Source organism: Bactrocera neohumeralis, chromosome 3 (assembly GCF_024586455.1).
Source record: "Bactrocera neohumeralis isolate Rockhampton chromosome 3, APGP_CSIRO_Bneo_wtdbg2-racon-allhic-juicebox.fasta_v2, whole genome shotgun sequence".
NCBI lineage: Eukaryota > Metazoa > Arthropoda > Insecta > Diptera > Tephritidae > Bactrocera > Bactrocera neohumeralis.
The window spans coordinates 17,300,774-17,319,981 of NC_065920.1; the positions used below are offsets into that span (position 1 = coordinate 17,300,774).

At 33.8% G+C, this 19,208-nt stretch overlaps 2 protein-coding genes and 1 long non-coding RNA gene across 4 annotated transcripts in view; 2 read left to right on the plus strand and 1 right to left on the minus strand.

Moving 5' to 3' along the window:
- LOC126752095 (uncharacterized) overlaps positions 1-19,208 on the plus strand; it is a 320,020-nt gene that overhangs the window by 125,560 nt on the left and 175,252 nt on the right. The window lies entirely within an intron of this gene.
- LOC126752083 (uncharacterized) lies at positions 7,135-8,191 on the plus strand. Its single transcript, XM_050462645.1, has 2 exons — positions 7,135-8,007; positions 8,083-8,191. Exons 1-2 carry the CDS (start codon positions 7,250-7,252, stop codon positions 8,189-8,191), a joined length of 867 nt encoding a protein of 288 aa, XP_050318602.1. The 5' UTR covers positions 7,135-7,249.
- LOC126752078 (uncharacterized protein DDB_G0285291) lies at positions 10,999-13,901 on the minus strand. 2 transcript variants are annotated; one of them, XM_050462638.1, is made up of 4 exons: positions 13,783-13,901; positions 13,359-13,450; positions 12,755-12,853; positions 10,999-12,631 (listed from the first exon to the last, which is right to left on the minus strand). In XM_050462638.1, exons 1-4 carry the CDS (start codon positions 13,798-13,800, stop codon positions 11,755-11,757), a joined length of 1,086 nt encoding a protein of 361 aa, XP_050318595.1. In that variant the 5' UTR covers positions 13,801-13,901; the 3' UTR covers positions 10,999-11,754. The 2 variants fall into 2 exon arrangements, with proteins under 2 accessions (XP_050318595.1, XP_050318596.1); XM_050462639.1 differs by lacking the exon at positions 12,755-12,853.

Genomic DNA, 19,208 nt, shown 5'->3' on the forward strand with positions numbered 1-19,208 from the left:
TGCTAATTCATCAAATTATTTTGTTCGAACTGCGGAAAGCTGGTTACAAAACATAAAAGTAAAAGCACACATATGTACACGCATATGTAATATGTATGCATACATATGTAAGTAAGCATTTAGTAAAATCAATATAATCCCGTTACATTGACACCCTGTACATAATTTAACCGTTTAATCTGATAATGAAAGCAATCTGCGTGAAAATGCAACAAGCAACGCTTTGATTCATTGTTAGATGAGTAATGGCTGTGTGAACAACAGCAACGACAACAACAGCAACAACAAAACCAATAAACTTTACCAAAAATGTTAGTAAATTAAAAAGAATAGAGTGGACACACAACAATAGAGTCACACCAGCCAGAATGCTTTCAGCGGCACAAAGGAAGCAAAGTTTCATGAGATGAGGGGTGGGACTGATAGAAAAAAGTAGCAAATCTGGTGGTAACAGAAAAAAATCAATCAAAAATGCGCTTAATAAACCAATTCTTACACATACACACACATACAAACAATAAAAATTGCTTTGTTTGGCAGATAACTACACTGGAAGCGCTGCCAGATCCTGCCAGGCATTGTACCAGAGACTGAACGCAACAACAAACCAACCTGCTGTGCGCGGCAATTTAGTGGGTGTCATTATCCGGTTATTCTTTTGCGCCTCTGCCTGCTTGCTTGCGGCTTTGTTTGCGCCACATATGGCAGCATTTGACGGCGAGTAACGGTATCTGGTGTTGGGGTGTTGCAAGTATCGCTTACCAGCGCAATATGTCAATTTTCAAAAATACGCCACCGCAGCGAGCCAACTCTGGCCGCAAGACTCTTGGCTGTTGTTGTCTGGTGGTGGCTTTATTAATAATAATCCGCAGCGCGGCTGGGTAGTGGCTCGGCTGTTGCCCTGGCGACCTGTTCGTCTATTGAATTAATGCGACAAATTGTTCTATGAAAAGGTCAGCGTGTGGCAGAAGTGCAAAAGCTAATAATGTGCTTACGGGCAGGCCTCCTTGGTATAGTGGCTGCATCTCGGCGCTTATCCATTAAACTTAATGCATCAATCACCGTTATTGTGAGCTTAGCGTTATTTTTATGAAGATGTTTTAAAATGTGGTTCATTAAGTGCTGACAGCTTATTTGTTAATGGCGGAAAAAAGTGGTTGAAAATGTTCGCTAATTAAATTAATGTGGGAGGAAATTTTTATACCCTGACGTACGGCCCATGAAGTTTATAAGAACCAGAAGAAAACATTGGAGACCCTATAAAGGCTATACTACATATAAATGATACGCGTCACGAGTTAAGTTGATTTAGCCATGTTCATTTGCCCGTCCTTCAAAATTCCAAATCAACAACTCAAAAACTGAGAGACTAGTTCGTGTATATTTGTCGCTGTGTCATCGGCGTACGCCAGCAGTTGTACACTCTTGTAGAAGATTGTACCTTATCTATTTAGTTCTGCAGCTCGAATTATTTTCTCCAGGAGTAGATTGAAAAGGTCGCACGATAGGGAGTTCCCTTGTCTGAAACCTCGTTTGGTATCGAATGGCTCGGAGAGGTCTTTCCCGATAATGACGAAGCTTTGCTCAACTTAAGTTTACGCAGCCGTATTAGTTTTGCAGGGATACCAAATTCAGAAAATCATCGCAGCATAAAGTCAGCTCCTTTTCGTGCTGTCGAAAGCAGCTTTGAAATCGACGAAGAGGTAGTGCGTGTTGATTCTCTATTCACGAGTCTTTTGTAAGATTTGGCGCATGGGGAATATATGGTCAGTTGTTGATTTTCAGGCCTGAAGCCACAGTGATGAGACTCAATCACTTTGTTCACGGTTGGCTTTAATCTTTCACACAGTTTGCTTGATAGAACCTAATATGCGATGTTGGAGAAGCTTATCCCACTGTAGTTGGCGCAAATTGTAGGGTTTCTCTTTTTGTGGATTGGGCAAAGAACACGTAAATTGCAATTGTCGGGCATTCTTTCGACCAACCATATCCTACAAAGGAGCTGATACCTGCTCCTTATCAGTGCTTCGTCGCCGCTTTGTTGTTCTTCAGACGGGTAATTGCTATTAGAACTTCTTCATTGTCAGGCAATGGAACGTCTGATCCATTGCCATCGATTAGGGAATCGGGTACACCATCTGCTGTTGTTATGCTTCCTCTGCCATTCCGCAGGCTGAAGGAAGTGAAAGTTCTTTAGTTCTCGACGGCGAACATTCCTTGTTTCTGTCGTACGGGTTTGTCCGAAAGTAATAGGACTGCGATTTAAAAAGTTATTGAATCAATCGCTACGTATTCTTTAAAACATTTCAAAATAGACGTTCTTCTTCGTCGTTCCACATGATTGAAGGCGTCACGGAAGGCATTCTCCCAATAGACATCCGAGTTGCATGCTTGATGAATCTTCCTCTGTCTGGAAAATGCTTGCCTTTCATCAGCCTTTTCAGGCAAGCTGAAACAAAAAAAAGTCCGACCGCTGGCTAAAGGTAGCTTGTTTGCCCACTGCGGAAGTGTTGGGATGCACTAGCTCTAATAGGTGTGCTCCAAGAAAGGTCGTAGAACACGTCTTTGGTCACATCGTTCTTCTTTTCCGTCGGGACGTGGGCGCAAATCAGGGATATGTTTAACCTTCGTTTGATGCGGATTGTGGATGACGTTCATCCAGGGGTGACAAATTCATGGTGGACGATGTCTTTGATGTCACAAATCCGACAATTAGCATTTGTTTTCCTTTTATGCCATTCTTCTGTAGTAAATATCACAAGGAGACGTCGGTCCTTCTGTGTCACCATCGAAGATTTCCCGTTTGTCTCGGGACCTATACTCTTGCATTAATCATATCAAACGTCTCTGTCGCAGATTTACCGAATTTCACACAAAATTTAATCGCGTACCTCTCCTCTAACGAACGCTACATTTTCGGTTTGCACCACTCACAGCAAAACGTCGTTGGAAAATGTTCTCAATTGCTCGTGAGATATCTACCAGCCGCTCGTTCTTGGCAGCCAGTAACCCCTTACCGAAAATAAGTCGTAAGTCTTAAAATTTGTAGAGTCGCATCAGAAGAAAAAGTCAGATGAACTTATTACTTTTTTAGACAAACCCTCAATGACCAGTGTTTATTATGATATAATGCATTCAATCGGAGTCGAAGATCACTCGAAGACGAGTTTCGGCAAGGTTGTACAAAATGGAACTTATTTTCCAGATACTATTTTATCAAGTTCGCAAACAAACTTTTGTTAAAAGGTATATCAATAAGTATAGAACATATTTTCTAAATAAGGGTTTGACATTACTCGATGGTTTCCAATTCCATTCTAGCCAAATTCTAATAACAATCACCTCAAGGCAGACAACACAAAACAATCAAGATCCGTCCGGGGTTGGCTTACAAGTACTTCAACCTTTTCTTACATACTTTCCTGCTTGTTTACCTTTCAATTCACTTCATTTTCACTACTTTGTATGAAAGTACTGAACATGTCTTCAATAAAAGTTTATGTTCAACAAACATTTTAGTTGAAAGTGTCTTTAACACTCTTAACACTCGGACTAATACCTGCAATATTTTATATATTACATTTATGAAGTACACACTTTACATGCAAAATGCCGCTAGCCTGTTTACAACAATTAATTTGACACGCAAAGAAAATTTCTTTAAACGCCAGTCAAGCGCATGCGCAAAAGTATTTCAAGCGCACGCAAGCACTTCAAGCTCATTGCACGGAGAGATTCATGCGATCAAATACGATCTAAGCTAGTGCTGCGAGCTGATGTTATTTTTGGTATAGCAACACTTGACTTTATATAGTATATGTATGGATATATACGTTATGTATATGAAAACAAAATTATAACGGTTTTTAATTCAATTTCACCTACTGGACTAGTGGACCAAATGTGCAATTCAGCATTTATCACTGATATATGATTTCGGGGTATTTACAATATCAGGGTTTGTATGTGAGATTTGATTCTTTAGCAACAAACAGTAAAAAAAATAGATATGAGAGCGGAATATCAACAAATTATCTCAAAATATTCTTCTTCTTCATTAGCGTAGGCAATTGGAGATTCCCAGTGTAGCCAGGTCATTCTCCACCTGATCTTTCCAAATTATCTACGACTTTGAATTTAACATTTTCAACAGTGACGTGGGAGCCTAGTCGCGAATGCGACGACTGTTGGTTTGATGACACGCTGATGTTGCCCTCGTTCACCACCAGACCTATTTGCTTTGCTTCCTTATCCCAAGAATATCAATATCATCGGCGTTCGCCAGCAGCTGTACACTCTTATAGAAGATAGTTCCCTTTCTATTTAGTTCTGCAGCTCGAATTAATTTCTCCAAGAGCAGATTGAAGAAGTCGCAGGAAATGGAGTCGACTTGTCGGAAACCTTGTTTGGTATCGAACGGCTCGAATAGGTCCTTCTCGATCCTGATAGAGCTTTTGGTATTGCTCAACGTTAGTTTACACAGCCGTAATAGTTTTGTGGAAAGACCAAATTCAGACACTGCGGCATAAAGACAGCCCCTTTTAGTGTTGTCAAAAGCAGCTTTGAAATCGATGAAGAGGTGGTGCGTGTCTCTTTAATCTTTCACACAATACGCTCGATAGAACCTTATGTTCGATGTTGAGGGGGCTTATCCCATGGTAGTTGGCACAGATTGTGGGCTCTCCTGCTTTGTGGATTGGACAGAGCGCAATCTCCGAGCATGTTTTCGTCCATATCCTACAAAGAAGCTGATGAATGCTCCTTATCAGTTCTCGCCGCCGTATTTGAAAAAAGTTGGCGCACCCTATGTGTAGACCATAGCTACTTTTCTCACAAATAAATAAATATTACTTTCGTAAGAGTAGACATCAAACACAATCGAAGATTTGTGGCTAATTAATTAAGTTCAACTAACTTTGATTAATTGGAAAATTGTGCTACAAGTGCAAGCGTGTCGATTTTTATGAAAACATTGTTTATGCTGAATACACTGCCGGTCAACTGAATGAGTCCAACCCCGTATCAAAAACTTAAGTTGCTGTATATTTTAAACCAAATCAGCGATTTTAATGAAAAATTATATAAAATAAAATTAAAAAATATATATATTTTTAAACACCTTTCATAAATAACAGGTCAATGAAAAGTCCACGGCTTGCCATAGCAAAACAAATTTTTTTTGGCAAAAAATATTCAAAGGATACACTGATTATGGCGACCCTCGGATGACTGTCGACTAGTCTTCGGGGTGAAATGTTTCATCCATTGTTACATATCGACGCAAAAAGTCGGATTTTTTACGCTTTGACACCTCCTAACACCGCTCCGAATCATACTTAAACCATTCCTCGAAGAATTCAGAAAAAAATATTTTTTGTATTTCTTTCGACCAAGTTCTGTGTTTTCCTCCAAAAGTTTATCGAATTCTTCTAGATTGAACTTTTTTAGTTCGGAAAAAACTACTTGCTGCCGTTTTTTGTACGCAGTCTTGTAATTTTTGGTCAAAGTAGGTCGAGTTAGACTGGATAAGGAAGCGAAGCATATGGGTCTGGTAGTGAACGAGTGCAAGACGAATCTCCTGTGATCAAACAATCAGTCGTCGCACTCGCAACTTGGCTCTCACGTCACTGTTGACAGTCATAACTTTGAAGTAGGAAATTAGGTCTTTCTTGGAACCTGCATCTACACCAGTAACAATGTCAGCCTCGAAATCCAACGCAGTATAACTCTTGCCAACAGGTGCTACTTCGGGCTGAGTAGGCGATTGAGAAGTAAAGTCCTCTTTCAACGAACAAAGACCAAACTCTATAAGTCACTTGTTATTCCCGTCCTGCTATATGGTGCAGAGGCATGGACGATGACAACATCTGATGAGTCGACGCTACAAGTTTTTGAGAGAAAAGTACTGCGGAAGATTTATGGTCCTTTGCGCGTTGGCCATGGCGAATACCGCATTCGACGGAACGATGAGCTGGATGAGATCTACGACTACATTGACAAAGTTCATCGAATTAAAAGCCAGCGGCTACGCTGGCTAGGTTATGTCGTACGTATGGACGACAACACTCCAGCTGTGAAAGTATTCGACGCAGTATCCGCCGAGGAAAGCCGAGGAAGAGGAAGACCTCCACTCCGTTGGAAATACCAGGTGGAGGAAGATCTGGCTTTGTTTGGAATTTCCAATTGGCGCCACCTTGCGTAAAGAAGAAACGACTGGCGTGCTGTTGTTAACTCAGCTATAACCGCGTAGCGGTGTCTACGCTAGTAAAGAAGAAGAAGGTCGAGTACCATTAAACCTTCAAAAAACTTTCTTTCTCTCCTTGATCTCTGTTTTAGATCAAGTGATTTCTGGTAATTGTTGTACGGGTTCTTCTAGATTGACTTTATATTACTCCATAAAAATCCGCTTTTGTCATTCTTTGACTAGGGTTATGTGTTTGCTGGTAGTAAGTTAGTTATTACCAGTATCTTAAATGAAATTTCTGCAACTCGTTATCAGGAATATTCTTTAAAGTTACTCAGTTGCGCAGCAGTGTATTTAATTTATGAGTTTCGACGCGCCGGAGAAAAAGTGCAAGCAACTGAAGTATGAAGACCGCACAAATCACCGAAGAAAGCAAAGAAAAAATGATTAGCCGTCGATCTTTTAATTTCTATTTATTTGCGTAGATTATTTTACAAACTTTTACGCGATTATTTTTTATTGAATAGCATTGAAGAAAACAAAATGTGTTTGTTTGCACCGTTGAATAACAGAAACATGTCAGTGAATTTGAAAAAGCACTCGCACCAACACATGAAATTAAAACATCCGAGCAGCCAACAGCTACTGAAACTGAAGAACTTCGTGGTGAAATAGCTGTTTACTTAACGCAATTAAAAGCGCCAATGAATAGTGTGATGAGGGCGATCTTAAAACATGTTCACTTGCAATGTTGGCGTAGATTTCGAACACTACCAAATGGCATGATGGCACGCCAACTCTTTACGAGCGAGTGCTTCGAATGCTGCTGGGAGGCGTCGAGACGTCAAAACGCAATTTATAAAAGCTAGCAGCGTGCAGAAAGTTAACGGCAGTTGCATTTAGAATTTGACGTTGTGCTGAAATTGAGCGGAGCTGAGCTAAATCGCAGCAGCAGAGCTAGATTTTTCACCAACAAGGTGGATTAGTGAAACGGATTAGCAGGTGGACGAAAGGATACTCGTGGCAAAACTACACCCCGCTCCTTGAAAGAATTATACAGGCAACATGCGGCTCAGCAACACAATCGAGTGGCTACTCATAGCGATCGCGATCAGTTTAATACTCGACACAGCAACAGCACGACACCACCATCGCCAACAGACGCAACAGCGCCGGAATCACAATCAGCCACAACAGACGCAAGCCAAACACACACAATTTGCGAAGCGTCAAGGTCGTGCCGCTACCACCAACAGTTGGTTCGGACCGGAATTTATGATAGCGCGACGCGTTTATGAAGATTGTCAGGAGAAGAATGATTTCATCGGTTGTCTCAAACAAAAGGCACTGAATGCGCTTTCGCGTGCACTCGAGCAGGACTCCATCAAAATTGTGGACGGTCTTGTTTTGGAGAAGCAGAATAGCACCGAGAAAGAAAGTATTATCAGCTCGCTAACCGACGGACGCGCGCTCAGCTCATTGAGCTCGATCGATCGTGCACTGCTGGCTAAAATTGATAAGTTGACGCGTACGCATGCTTTAAAAATGGATATGAGTCAAGGACGTGGCGATAATGGTGGTGGCCATAAGAAGAAGAAGGATAAGGATGGCGGTCATGTGAAATATGTAATTGCGGCATTACTTACAGCCATGGGTATTGCCGGACCCATTGGTCTGAAGGCTTTGGCGGCGATCGCCACAAAAGCTTTGGTCATTAGCAAAGTGGCGCTGACAATTGCCGGTATTATTGCGTTAAAGAAACTATTCTCACACGATCATCAAGAAGAGTCCAGTTTTCAGGTACACGCAGGCGATCATAATCGGTGAGTGCTGGAAAACATAAAATTGTTTTTTTATATACTATTTATTTTAATATTCATTTTCTAATATGAAAACAGACGCAGCACGTACTTGATACGTCCGGTGAACAAACCTAATCAACCGACGGCATCTGGCGGTGTTAGTCAATATTCAGATCCATATCGTTACTACTATGAATATCATTAATTGTTACATATATATTTTATTTATATAATCAAATGTTTATATAATCCAATGTTAAATATAAGTTTTCATTCGAAAAAATACAAGCAGCTAAAACACCAAAGAAATTGTTTGAAATTTGTCTTAAAAGCTTAAAAATAGCACTTGTCACTTTAAAACAAAACGCTAACTCGGCTGCACGGAAGCTGTAATAGCCTTTACAAGGAACTTGATTTGATCCGATAAATGAGCAGCTTGTTGGGGACAAAAGTATATATGATCTATAACATTTCTTAAAAATTGCAGTTTTCACCCGTGTACACACCATCAGCTCATCCTTTTAATGTGTAAGAAGCTACCAATTTTCCAGCTTTCTAGTCTCGCTTAAAAAAATAAATAATTAATGCTTAAGACAAAATGAGAACTTTACATTTTGTTAAAATTAAAAAGCCAATTCAATATTTACAATCCCTTTTCAATATATGCTGCATATACTCGTTATTAAAACGGATAACGACATAAGTAAAAGAAAACGGAACAGTGTTGCATTAGAATTAAATTGGCATTCCTTTGAATCAAACTTTAATTAAATTAAAAATAAAATTATGTTTTAATAGTCCATTATTTCAATTAAATTTTTTATATAATTAATCCTTTTTCTTCATACTATTCAAGCAATTTGTCAGTGTTATTATAAATATTAAATTTTAAATATATAAAATGCCTTTAATTTCAAAATATTTATATTCGCGCGTGCAACCCTACTTCCTTCTCGTTGTTTTGCATTCTCGTCAGTTTCCGTTTTGTTTCCTCGACAAGCTGACGGGTCGTTCATCGCCGCGAAATAAAATAGTGAATTTGTGTGTTAATACTTTCAAAAATTAATTGCAAAGCCAGAGTTCATAATATTCAGATATTGTACTTTATTAAAAGACTAGAGTTAGCACTAATTTGCATGAAGTGTTATCTTTACAACAATCATTTTTCCGTATTCGGTAGTTCTTGCGGCGTGTATAAGAAACTAGCCACAATTTTCATCGCCATCACTTCAAAACAGGGTGTCTGTATTTTTAAAATTTGTTTCGTCAATTTCAATTTATTTACTTTGTGATATTTTATACAAATTCAATACGTAATATATACAAAGAATACGATAAAATGCAATATACTTTTGTTAAAGTAATTAACAAATTAATACCATACACAAATTGGAATACATGAAAACGTAAAATCGCAATTAATAGTTTTTTCATTGCCTGCAGTCAAATTCTTATCACAGACCGCAACCTTATTTCCTCTTTTGCTTTCACGCTTTCTCGACAGTATCCGTTCCTTTTTCGCCGACGAGTTCAGTTGCCGTTAACCAACGCGAAGTAACAGAGCAAAGTTTGTGTTTAATAAAATTAACTTTTAGGCTAAATTTCAGATGCAACAAAATAGTGCAATCGCGCAATGAGTAATGAAATACAAAAACTGTGTATTTGATTAATAAAATTTGATATTAATACACTTTGAGCGCTTTTCGTTATCGTGCGGTAGTAATCGTGATGTGTAAGTGAGCAAGTTTCGACATGCATAAATTCAAGGCAAAGTACATTGGTGCCTATAATTGCTTAAATTTTGTCCTATTATGTGGGTAAATACTTGTTTTTAATTAAAAAAATTGTAAATCTCTAAAATATAATTAGCAAAGTGTAATAAATATATGTCCAAATTGACATCGTAATAATAACATGACTTATATTATTACATTCAAAACGAATATGCTTATTTAAACGCCATTCAACGTTGTTCGGTTGCAATCGTGAAGTGTAACGGGCAAGCTGCGACTGCGAAAGATAAGTGTGAAATTGAATATTTAATAAAAATTGTGAAAATATTTTACTATTGCGTACCTATAACGCATATTTTTAAGCTATATGTCGTTATATGAATCATATAAACTATAAATTTGATATAAGCACATAAGTGAAAGCAAATAAGCAAAAATTTCGCGAACCGCCATTTGCAATGTGACAACGAAGTTGAGCTGCAGTCCGAAAAAAATGTTATAATCTTTAATAACTAGCATATGCAACAAAATAATGCAATCGCACAATAAGTAGTAGAATACAAAATGATTAAAATATAATTAGCAGTGTGTAATACATACAAAATGGTATCGTAACAATTAAAAAGCATATAAATATATTCAAAACGAATATTCTTATTTAAGCGTCATTCAACGTCGTTCGGTAGTAATCGCGAAGTGTAACGGGCAAGCTGCGACTGTGAAAGATAAGTGTGAAATTGAATATTTAATAAAAATTGTAAAAATATTTTACTATTGTGCACATTTAACGCGTATTTTTAAGCTATAAGTCGTTATATGAAACACATTAATTATAAATATTTTATATACACTTATATTAAAGCAAGTAAAAATTTCAGGAAACGCCATTTGCAATGTGACAACGAAGTTGAACCGCAGTCCGAAAAAATGTTATTATCTTTAATAACTAGCACAAAATTATTACAAGTACAATAAAAGTGTTTCTCATTGTTTGTTAAGCAAATTAACAATTTTGAATAATTATGTGTAAAGTAGTGAAGTGAAATGTGATACAATTAGTTGATGGAAAAAATACAACCAAGAAATTATTAAGTGCAATTGCAAATAAAATAAATAAAACCACAGATAATACAATTAAATAACATCATTCTGGCTCAATAGAGAATTACTGATATTTAATTGGTAAGTTTAAACAATATAAGCTTATAAAATGCATATTGTAGGAGCACGCGTAGTTAAACATTACCCTTTGTATTTGTATATAAATTGCAACTTGCAATTTTATATTAATTAAAAATTATCTTCCATTTATTCAAACATAATCAGTTTAAAGATTTTATGTTTATTTTATACAAAATTATGACTTTTATTTTAAGTAAAATAGCTTAAAATGTAGTACCTTCAACAATGCCAATTTTTAAGACTTTATTCTTATTAAAGTTTTTACATAGATATAGAAATGTTTGTTACGATTTTTTAAGCTTTGTTCAATTTGTACATATCAAACGCACACCAGCCTTCGCCATTAAATAATAGAAAAAATGAACAATACTCATGGGTGATTACAATGCCTGCCGAAGAGATACCAAAAAAAAGATATTTAAAGTGTAGGTGTGCAATTTACAATCTTTAGAGAAGTTTTTCTAAACTTGGCACTAATTTGTATAAGCCTTACTAATGATTGCATTAAACTTAAATATAGATGATGTTAATTTTATAAAGAATTATTTTTAAATACAACTGTATATTGAGTTATGCATAATTCCCTGTTGCACATGAAACTAAATTTAATTCATGTTTGGTCAAACAATTGAATTCTGCATAACGAACTACAATAAATTAAATTTCTATTAAAATATAAATCAATAAAACAGTTTCTTTTTCTATTAATATACTCAATTTATACGTAAATTATTTAATTCTTTGAATTAAAAAAATAATAATCATCATCTTCGACCGTCACGCATTCCACGCTATCGCCATTGCCGCTACCACCACCTACACCAACATCACTCGCCACCGCATTCTCTAGATTTCATCCGGTTACCTCTTCATTGGCAAAATCCAATTTGACCACATCAGCGGGTAGACATTCTTCTTCGTGTTCCTGAGTGTTGATACGATTCAGTGTCATCATCACATCAGGACCAGATTTCAAAGCTATAGAACTTGTAGTTTGCGGTGCGGTAGTCGTTACAGCCACACCACTTACAACACCTGTAGCTGGCACCATAACTGTCGTAGGCGCCACAGCAGTTATGGCAGCAGCACTACTAGCCACCGCTAAAGCTTGTTGCGACGTTGTTTGCTGCTGCGCTGACTGTTGCTGCACGGACTGCACCACCTGCGCCATTTGCGTCGACGTAGCAGGTTGTAAAACCACATTCTCCGTCACAGTAGCCATTGTTGATCCTGTTGATACGGCCAACAATGCTTTTTGTTGCTGTTGCAATTGTTGGAATTGCTGCAACGTCACTGTGGTAGTCTGTGGTTGTTGTATGATTTGTGTTGCTGCGCTGGTTTGTTGTATGATAATTTGTTTGGGTGATGTCTGTAGCGATTGTGGCGCAGTTAATGTTGGTTGAGGATGATGTTGCTGCTGTGCCACCTGTGTTGTCTGCACCGGCAATATACGTTGAACATGTTGTATATGCACTGTTTGTGGTGTGCCAGACTGGGTTTGTTGTGGTTGATGGTGCTGCTGTTGTTGTTGCGTTATTACATTCACATTTTGGTGTTGTTGCTGTATTGTATTCAATTGTATTGTTTGCTGTTTTACAACATGCGTTTGTTGTGTTGGCAATTGTTGCACGGTCTGTATGACATGTTGTACTTGCTGCACAGGCACCTGTTTGGCTGGTATACCGGCATCTTCGAAGGCCTTCTTCTTAAGTGCTTGTCGTATTTGAGAACTATTAAAGAATAAAGACACATTTTAGATATTTTTTAGTCTGATTATTGATGCCCTCTCGCTACATCCTTACTAAGATACAAGTTTTTGCAAAATGACTTAAATTTTGTATTGTAAAACTTACACTGTCCTATTTTTAATGCTTGAGCTTATTTTATTCAAATCATCCGAAAAACGTAGTATGGATGAGTGTAGCATATTTATCTCCTCTTCGGTCCACTTGCTGCATGAGGTGTAGAAATTATATTAAAATAGCGCGAATATTTTTGTTGATAATTAAAGATGGACATGGAATATAGCGAGAGAACAAAGCGAATATTAGCATAATTAACTTTATTAAACAATTACTTGAATTAATAGAATTTTACTTGGACGATAATTGGTGACAGGAAATTAGTTCTGATAAAGTAAATTTATTTATACTAATTCTTTCGGATATTTTCAAGGAACTATTTAAAATGAAAAACAAATTTTGTAATTGTAATAAAAGGCACAGTGCACTAGTCGAAATTTTTATTCAATACTTTGTTGAATATTCTTCTTATTTACATACATACATATTTATTCAGCTAGAGTTGGCATTAAATTTTTATAGAGCATATTAAAGTGGCTTACATATATTCACATCACTTAATAATTTTTTTCCTTTCCACAATTATATAAAACTACTACGAAATTTTACAAGTAAACACAAAACATAATTTTTTCCTATTTAACAACATACTTACCCTGATGGCGATTCGGCATTTGGATGCAATTGCATTGTTAAATCTCCCAAACGACTAAAAGCTTGGCCAGCGGCTGTAAATATTTCGCCAACCTGCAAGTAATTTACAAGTTTTAATACTCCAAACGATATAACCGACCCACTAACGGGTCCCCAGCGTTGAGGTGCGGCGTCGAGGGTCAATTGTTTAGAAGCACACTTCAAAACAAAAACCGAAATAAATACTGTCCGTCCACGAAAACATCTCTGCACACCTCGGCACGAATGAATCTATTAACTCTTGAGCAAAATACGCGCGCCGAAAATCAACCAAAGGAAGCTATGCCGCCTAATTATTGGCATTATATTAATAGTCGCCACAAATTTGTTTTTTCAAGCCGACCTACAACGCTGGAAAGAACCGCACAATTTTTTATTTTACTCACTTTCGTCGCCGAATTCATGTTGTATCCTTAACTTAATTTCTATGTATTATTTGTGAAAACAAAAACGTTCGCTTAAAATTTTTTTATGAAGCAATTGCTGCTGTCAAAATTTGGCAAAAACCAAACGTCAAATTGCGAGGGAGTCACGTAAGCTATTCAGCTAATTGGCATCGGGCGACATCTGTTGGTTTGCTGTGGGCAACAGTACTTTAATAAATAATTTCCAACAATTTTAAGTTAATGCGATTATATGTCTTAAACTTTCTGTTAGTAAACAAAAAATATTTATACAAATTTTGTTTATTTTGTTTATTACATTTTATTAAGTACTTTTTATTTAATTAATAAAATGTCAAATAGTTTTTGCCAATAAGCTGTATATGCAGTGCTGCCAAGTCGAGCTCTGATTTGTTGATACTTATGGTTGCCATATTTGTAAAGTGTTGTGCATATTACTTTGAGTGGTTTCTAGGGTTTTTTGAAAATGAGTTCAGTGTGTTTAATAGGATACCAATCCGAATTATCTTCTTAGAGCTCATGGGGTATTGACTTGATAGAGAGAGAGAGATAGAGATGCCCAACGCTGGTTTTAAAAATAGTTTATATTGTTTGTACATAAAAACCTTGAAAAAAGTTGGATAAGCTAGAATTTTCCAAAAAGTAAAATAGAGAAACATTTTTATATTTTTATTTTTTAGCAACAATTTTATTGAATTCTGCATCCATTACTGCTAGTAAGTGAGTACTTTCATTTATTTTCCATTACCTTTACATTAATCATACATTAATCTTCATACTGTTCAATGCCACCTCGCTTGGTTGTAAGTATGTATGTATGTATGTATGTATATTATAATTTCATAAATACCTTTTTATGTATAATACGAATGTGTTGTGTGTATGTGTGTGACATTTTTTAATAACTTAGTATATATTTCCGTACACTTGTTTTTTCGTATTTTTTGTATTTTTTTCGAAGCAATAATTAAATCGCTGCTGCTCAGAATTTCTAAATTATAAATAACAACTAAAACACCAATTTTTTTAATTGTTTTGTATACATTTCTCTTTTTAAAGTTTTTAAAGTAAATCTAAAATTATTTCTGTTTAAAAGTTTGAATTAAAACTAAATACTTTAGATCTTTGAATTTTATGTATGGACTGTTTTTAATATTTTCGCTTGTATCTCTGCACTTACTACATATTTTGAAATATGAAATGCCTTTACCTTTAAAGAATACTTACGTATGTATGTCTGTACGTATTTGTAAAATGTAAATATAAATGTAAATTTAAGTACTTATGATCGAGCCACAAAAATTAGTTGAGACTTATACTTATTTCCTTTCTTTTTTCATAAATTTTTTATACATTACTTCAGACTTTAATGTTCAAATAAATGAGTGCTACAAAAAATAATTTCATAAAATTATTTTTTTGTCAAAAGCCGAAAATATTTTTGCAGTTAAATGGTTATTTTTCGTGCTTCGCTCTTTACACTTTTCAGTAAATATTTTTCTGCGTAAATAGCAAAATTTCTACATATTTCAATACTCAGTTATTGTATACACTCTTTTTTTTATTATTTTCAATTAAATAATGTCATAATCATATTTTTTAAATACAAAAACGTGAAATATTGCACAATATTTTAATTTTTTTTTAATTTTCAAATTATAATGCTTTCTTCTTCTTAAGCCGTTTATACCAGCGTTTATTTTGCTGTTTTAATTTTTTCCATTTTTCCTTTATTTACATACTTTTTTCCTTCCTTGCTTTGTGTTTCAATATTTTTATTAAGCATAATGTAATTTATTGTAAATAAATTTTTAATTACGTAATATAATTCATAATTTATTTAACGTATTTTCATATGTTTTCACTTTTTTCTTTAGATAGTGCAATCACAGTTTTAATATTTCTCTTTCCGTTTTTCCATTTGACTATTATTTGTTTTGCTTGTGTGTGTGTGTTGTTAGGTGTCTATTAAATATGTTTTTATGTTTGTGTGTATTTTGTAGTTTAAAAGTTAGGTTAGAAATGAATTTTTAACCAAAAATTACTAATATTTTTAGAAAAAAATTAATTTTATTTATTTTCATTACATTGACTACATTTACAGACACATTTCGTAATGCCAAATCGAAAACAGGCAGTTTCTTTATTTCCTTATGTTGACTGCTGTTCGTCTCTTTCACTTTTAGTTTATTATTTTGAAGTTTCGGATTCATTCCGCAAGCAACTGTACGTTTCTTAGTTTTTTAATACCCATCTTTTGATCTTCTTCTTTAAGCTTCCTTCAAATTTTTTATCCCATATCTATTTTTACATAATACCAAATATTCGTCATTATATCTCGTTTCGTTTACATGCTAGCTCGCTGGCTGTTTCCCCTACCTTTTTGCAAGATATTTTGTTTCCTTCTTATTTCTTTAACTCGTTTTCTTTTTCTTCCACTTTAACCTTTTTTTCTTCCGTTCCTCTCATTTGCCTCGCATTTTTAACTCAAATGTATTTTTCACCATTCATTTTATAGTCTATTACGTATTTTGTTCTATTTTGGTAACTGGTGAAGCAAAATTCATGCCCTTTTTTGAAAATTATACATCGTATTATATGCTGCATACTTTTAGGCGTAAAATTTATTCCATTTACTTTTACCGTGACCAATGCCCCCACACCATTGCTCGTAGTACTCATTATTTTGAGTAGTATTGCACGCGAATCCAATAAATGTTTTTGAGCTGTATTTTTTTATAAGATATTTTTACAAGTAAGTTTTCCAAAACTGTTTTTTATGTCTAATTACTCATTTAATTCCTGAGAGTTTTGCATTCGTATGCTTGACTGTTATTATAATATGCTCGTTTTTGTTATTGTTGTTGTTACACGGGTTTTATTTTTTCTTATTTCTGGGCATTTTTAGAAAAAATTTTGTCAAATTTTACACGGTAAAAATTTCAAATTTTACAGTTTTTGTTTCGATTTTTCAAAAATTGTATTTTGACTTATCTCGCTACTGTTTTTTTCGATATAATCAATATTTGTATGTAAGTATTTTTCATATCGTATACAAAAGCTTGTTTTTTATATAGTGTTTTCTTATTGAAAAATCCGATTTCAATTGAGTGTTAAATTTGAGTAAAAAAAAGTAATTATTATTAATATTAATGAAGAATATGAAAAAATTTAATGTTATTGTAAATTATATGTGAAATTTTACTAAAAATTAAATTTAAAAATTAAAAAAAAATTTGAAAAAAACATAAAAAAAATTAAAAAAAAAATTATAAAAATTTTTTTTTAAAACTTTACATACAAAAAAATTAAAGAAAAAATATTTTTTTAAACACAATTTAAAAACAAAAACAAAACTCAAGAAAAAAATATTTTTTTTTAGTATTTTAGATAAAACAAATTTTTATTTTGGATAAAAAAATTAAAAAAATATATATTTTCGTAAAAAAAATTCAAGTGTTATAATTTAGCTACAAACATACAAATATTAATTTCTATATTTTTTTTTGCAGCAAATGCTTTTTTATAATTTTATATTGTTTTTTGTGCTTCACTTATTATTATTTTTTTACACTGTAAATGCAATGTATTGTTGTGAGTCTCCTTAAATGCCCTGAGTTTGTGGAGTTTATGTTTTATTACGTAAAATTATTCCATTAGACTGCTACTGTGTACGTATGTATGTATGTATGTATGTATGTATGTCTGTATGTACAGTGCGCTATTTATTTTTTACAAAAAATTTAAAAAATTTTGTACCTTAAATGTTAATGGAAAAAAACTCAATAAACACAATATCAATTTTTAACCAAAACAAATGTAAGATACAGTGTAAAAGAAAGGAAAATCTATAAACAAAAAAATTACAAAAAATTATTGTTGTATCTTAAAGAGAAAGATAACTCTACAAATAAAAAAAATTTCAAAAACAATATTTTTAATCTTAATTTGTTTTTGTATGCAAAAAATTATTTTTGTATCTCAATTTTTTTTTGAAATGTTTAATAAATTATTTTTGTATCTTAAATTTCTCTGTAAATTTTTTTGTTTATTGAGTTCGTTTTCTTTTACACTGTGCTATTCCGTTATTTGCATTATTATTGTTGTAGCTCAAACTTTCTCTTATTTTTTTGTTTATTGAGTTCCTTTTCTTTTACAGTGTATTCCGTTATTTGCTTTTATATAAAAAATGCTGTATCTTACATTATTTGTTTAAAAATTAATTTTTTGTTAATGTGTTTTTTTTTTCTTCTATTACACTGTACAACCCCGTTATTTGTATTTCTTTCTTTATTTTATAATTTGGTTTTCTTCGCTGCAGTTCAGAACAATCGTTTAACGGCAATTTAAGAATTGTCTTTCAGACATGTGTAACTCAAGTGCAACTTTGTTGTTGTTATATTACTAAAATTGCACAACAATATGGAAAAGTAATGAAAATAAACATTGGAAAAAATAGTCTACAAAAATTAAACCGTAATGAAATAATTCTACACAACTTCGTTATACTTAACCTCACTTTTTTTAAATTTTTCTGTTTTTTGGTTTTCTAACATTAATTTACTCAAAATGTCACACTAATGCCACACTGTTTTGTAATTTCTTTAAAAAAATTTCCATTATTTTATTTAAGCCGAAAAAATTTGTACAATTTTGTTTTATATACGCTTACGCAAAATTTTACTTATATTTTTAATTTACTTAATTCGCCACTCCGCTTTTTATTCAATTAATTTTTGTTTTTTCTTTGCTCTCAGCAAATATTACCTGAAATTTTGTACTCATCATATTCCAAAAAGTTTTTGTGTTTAATAGTTTTTCTCTTCCTCAATTTTATTTATTTCTTTTGTTTTTTTTTCTAGCGGTCCTTCTTTCTGATCTATCTATTTTCCATCTCGTAATTTTTTACCGTGTGACTTTAGCGCTAAACTAAAAATTTCACCCCCCGTCCTTCACCTTTCGCTGTCTGAATAATACATACAAAAAATGCTACAAAAAGGTTTTCGAAAAAGTCAAATACCGTTGTTCATTAGCTTATTTTGTACTATTTTAATTATAATAATGCTTACTTTGTTTCTGTTTCTTCTTCTTGATTTCGGAAACTATTTACTAATATTTACCACTTGACTTACACACACTGATTACTTAAATATGGAGTTTTATTTTTATTTTTTACTGAATAATTTTCAAAACACTCAATATTGTACGTTTTTAAGCACAATTACAATATTTGGCGTATTTCACTCATTGCTGTTCTGAACTGTTTATGAAAAGTTTCGATTTCGAAATTTTTATTTTAAATTTTTTTTCGAATAGTGTTTTTATATACATTTGACAGTTAAATTCTAAAATGTACTGTTAAAGTGCGCGAAACTGAATTTTAGTCGTTTTTATTAATAATATATTAT

What these genes read in the sequence shown, in the direction of transcription:
- LOC126752083 (XM_050462645.1), top strand. Translation starts at nt 7,250, where the DNA reads ATGCGGCTCAGCAACACAATCGAGTGGCTACTCATAGCGATCGCGATC. An exon ending in CACGCAGGCGATCATAATCG is followed by an intron (nt 8,008 to 8,082) that starts GTGAGTGCTGGA and finishes ATATGAAAACAG; the next exon opens with ACGCAGCACGTACTTGATAC.
- LOC126752078 (XM_050462638.1), bottom strand. An exon ending in AATGCCGAATCGCCATCAGG is followed by an intron (nt 12,854 to 13,358) that starts GTAAGTATGTTG and finishes CACCTCATGCAG; the next exon opens with CAAGTGGACCGAAGAGGAGA. An exon ending in AGCATTAAAAATAGGACAGT is followed by an intron (nt 12,632 to 12,754) that starts GTAAGTTTTACA and finishes ATTCTTTAATAG; the next exon opens with TTCTCAAATACGACAAGCAC.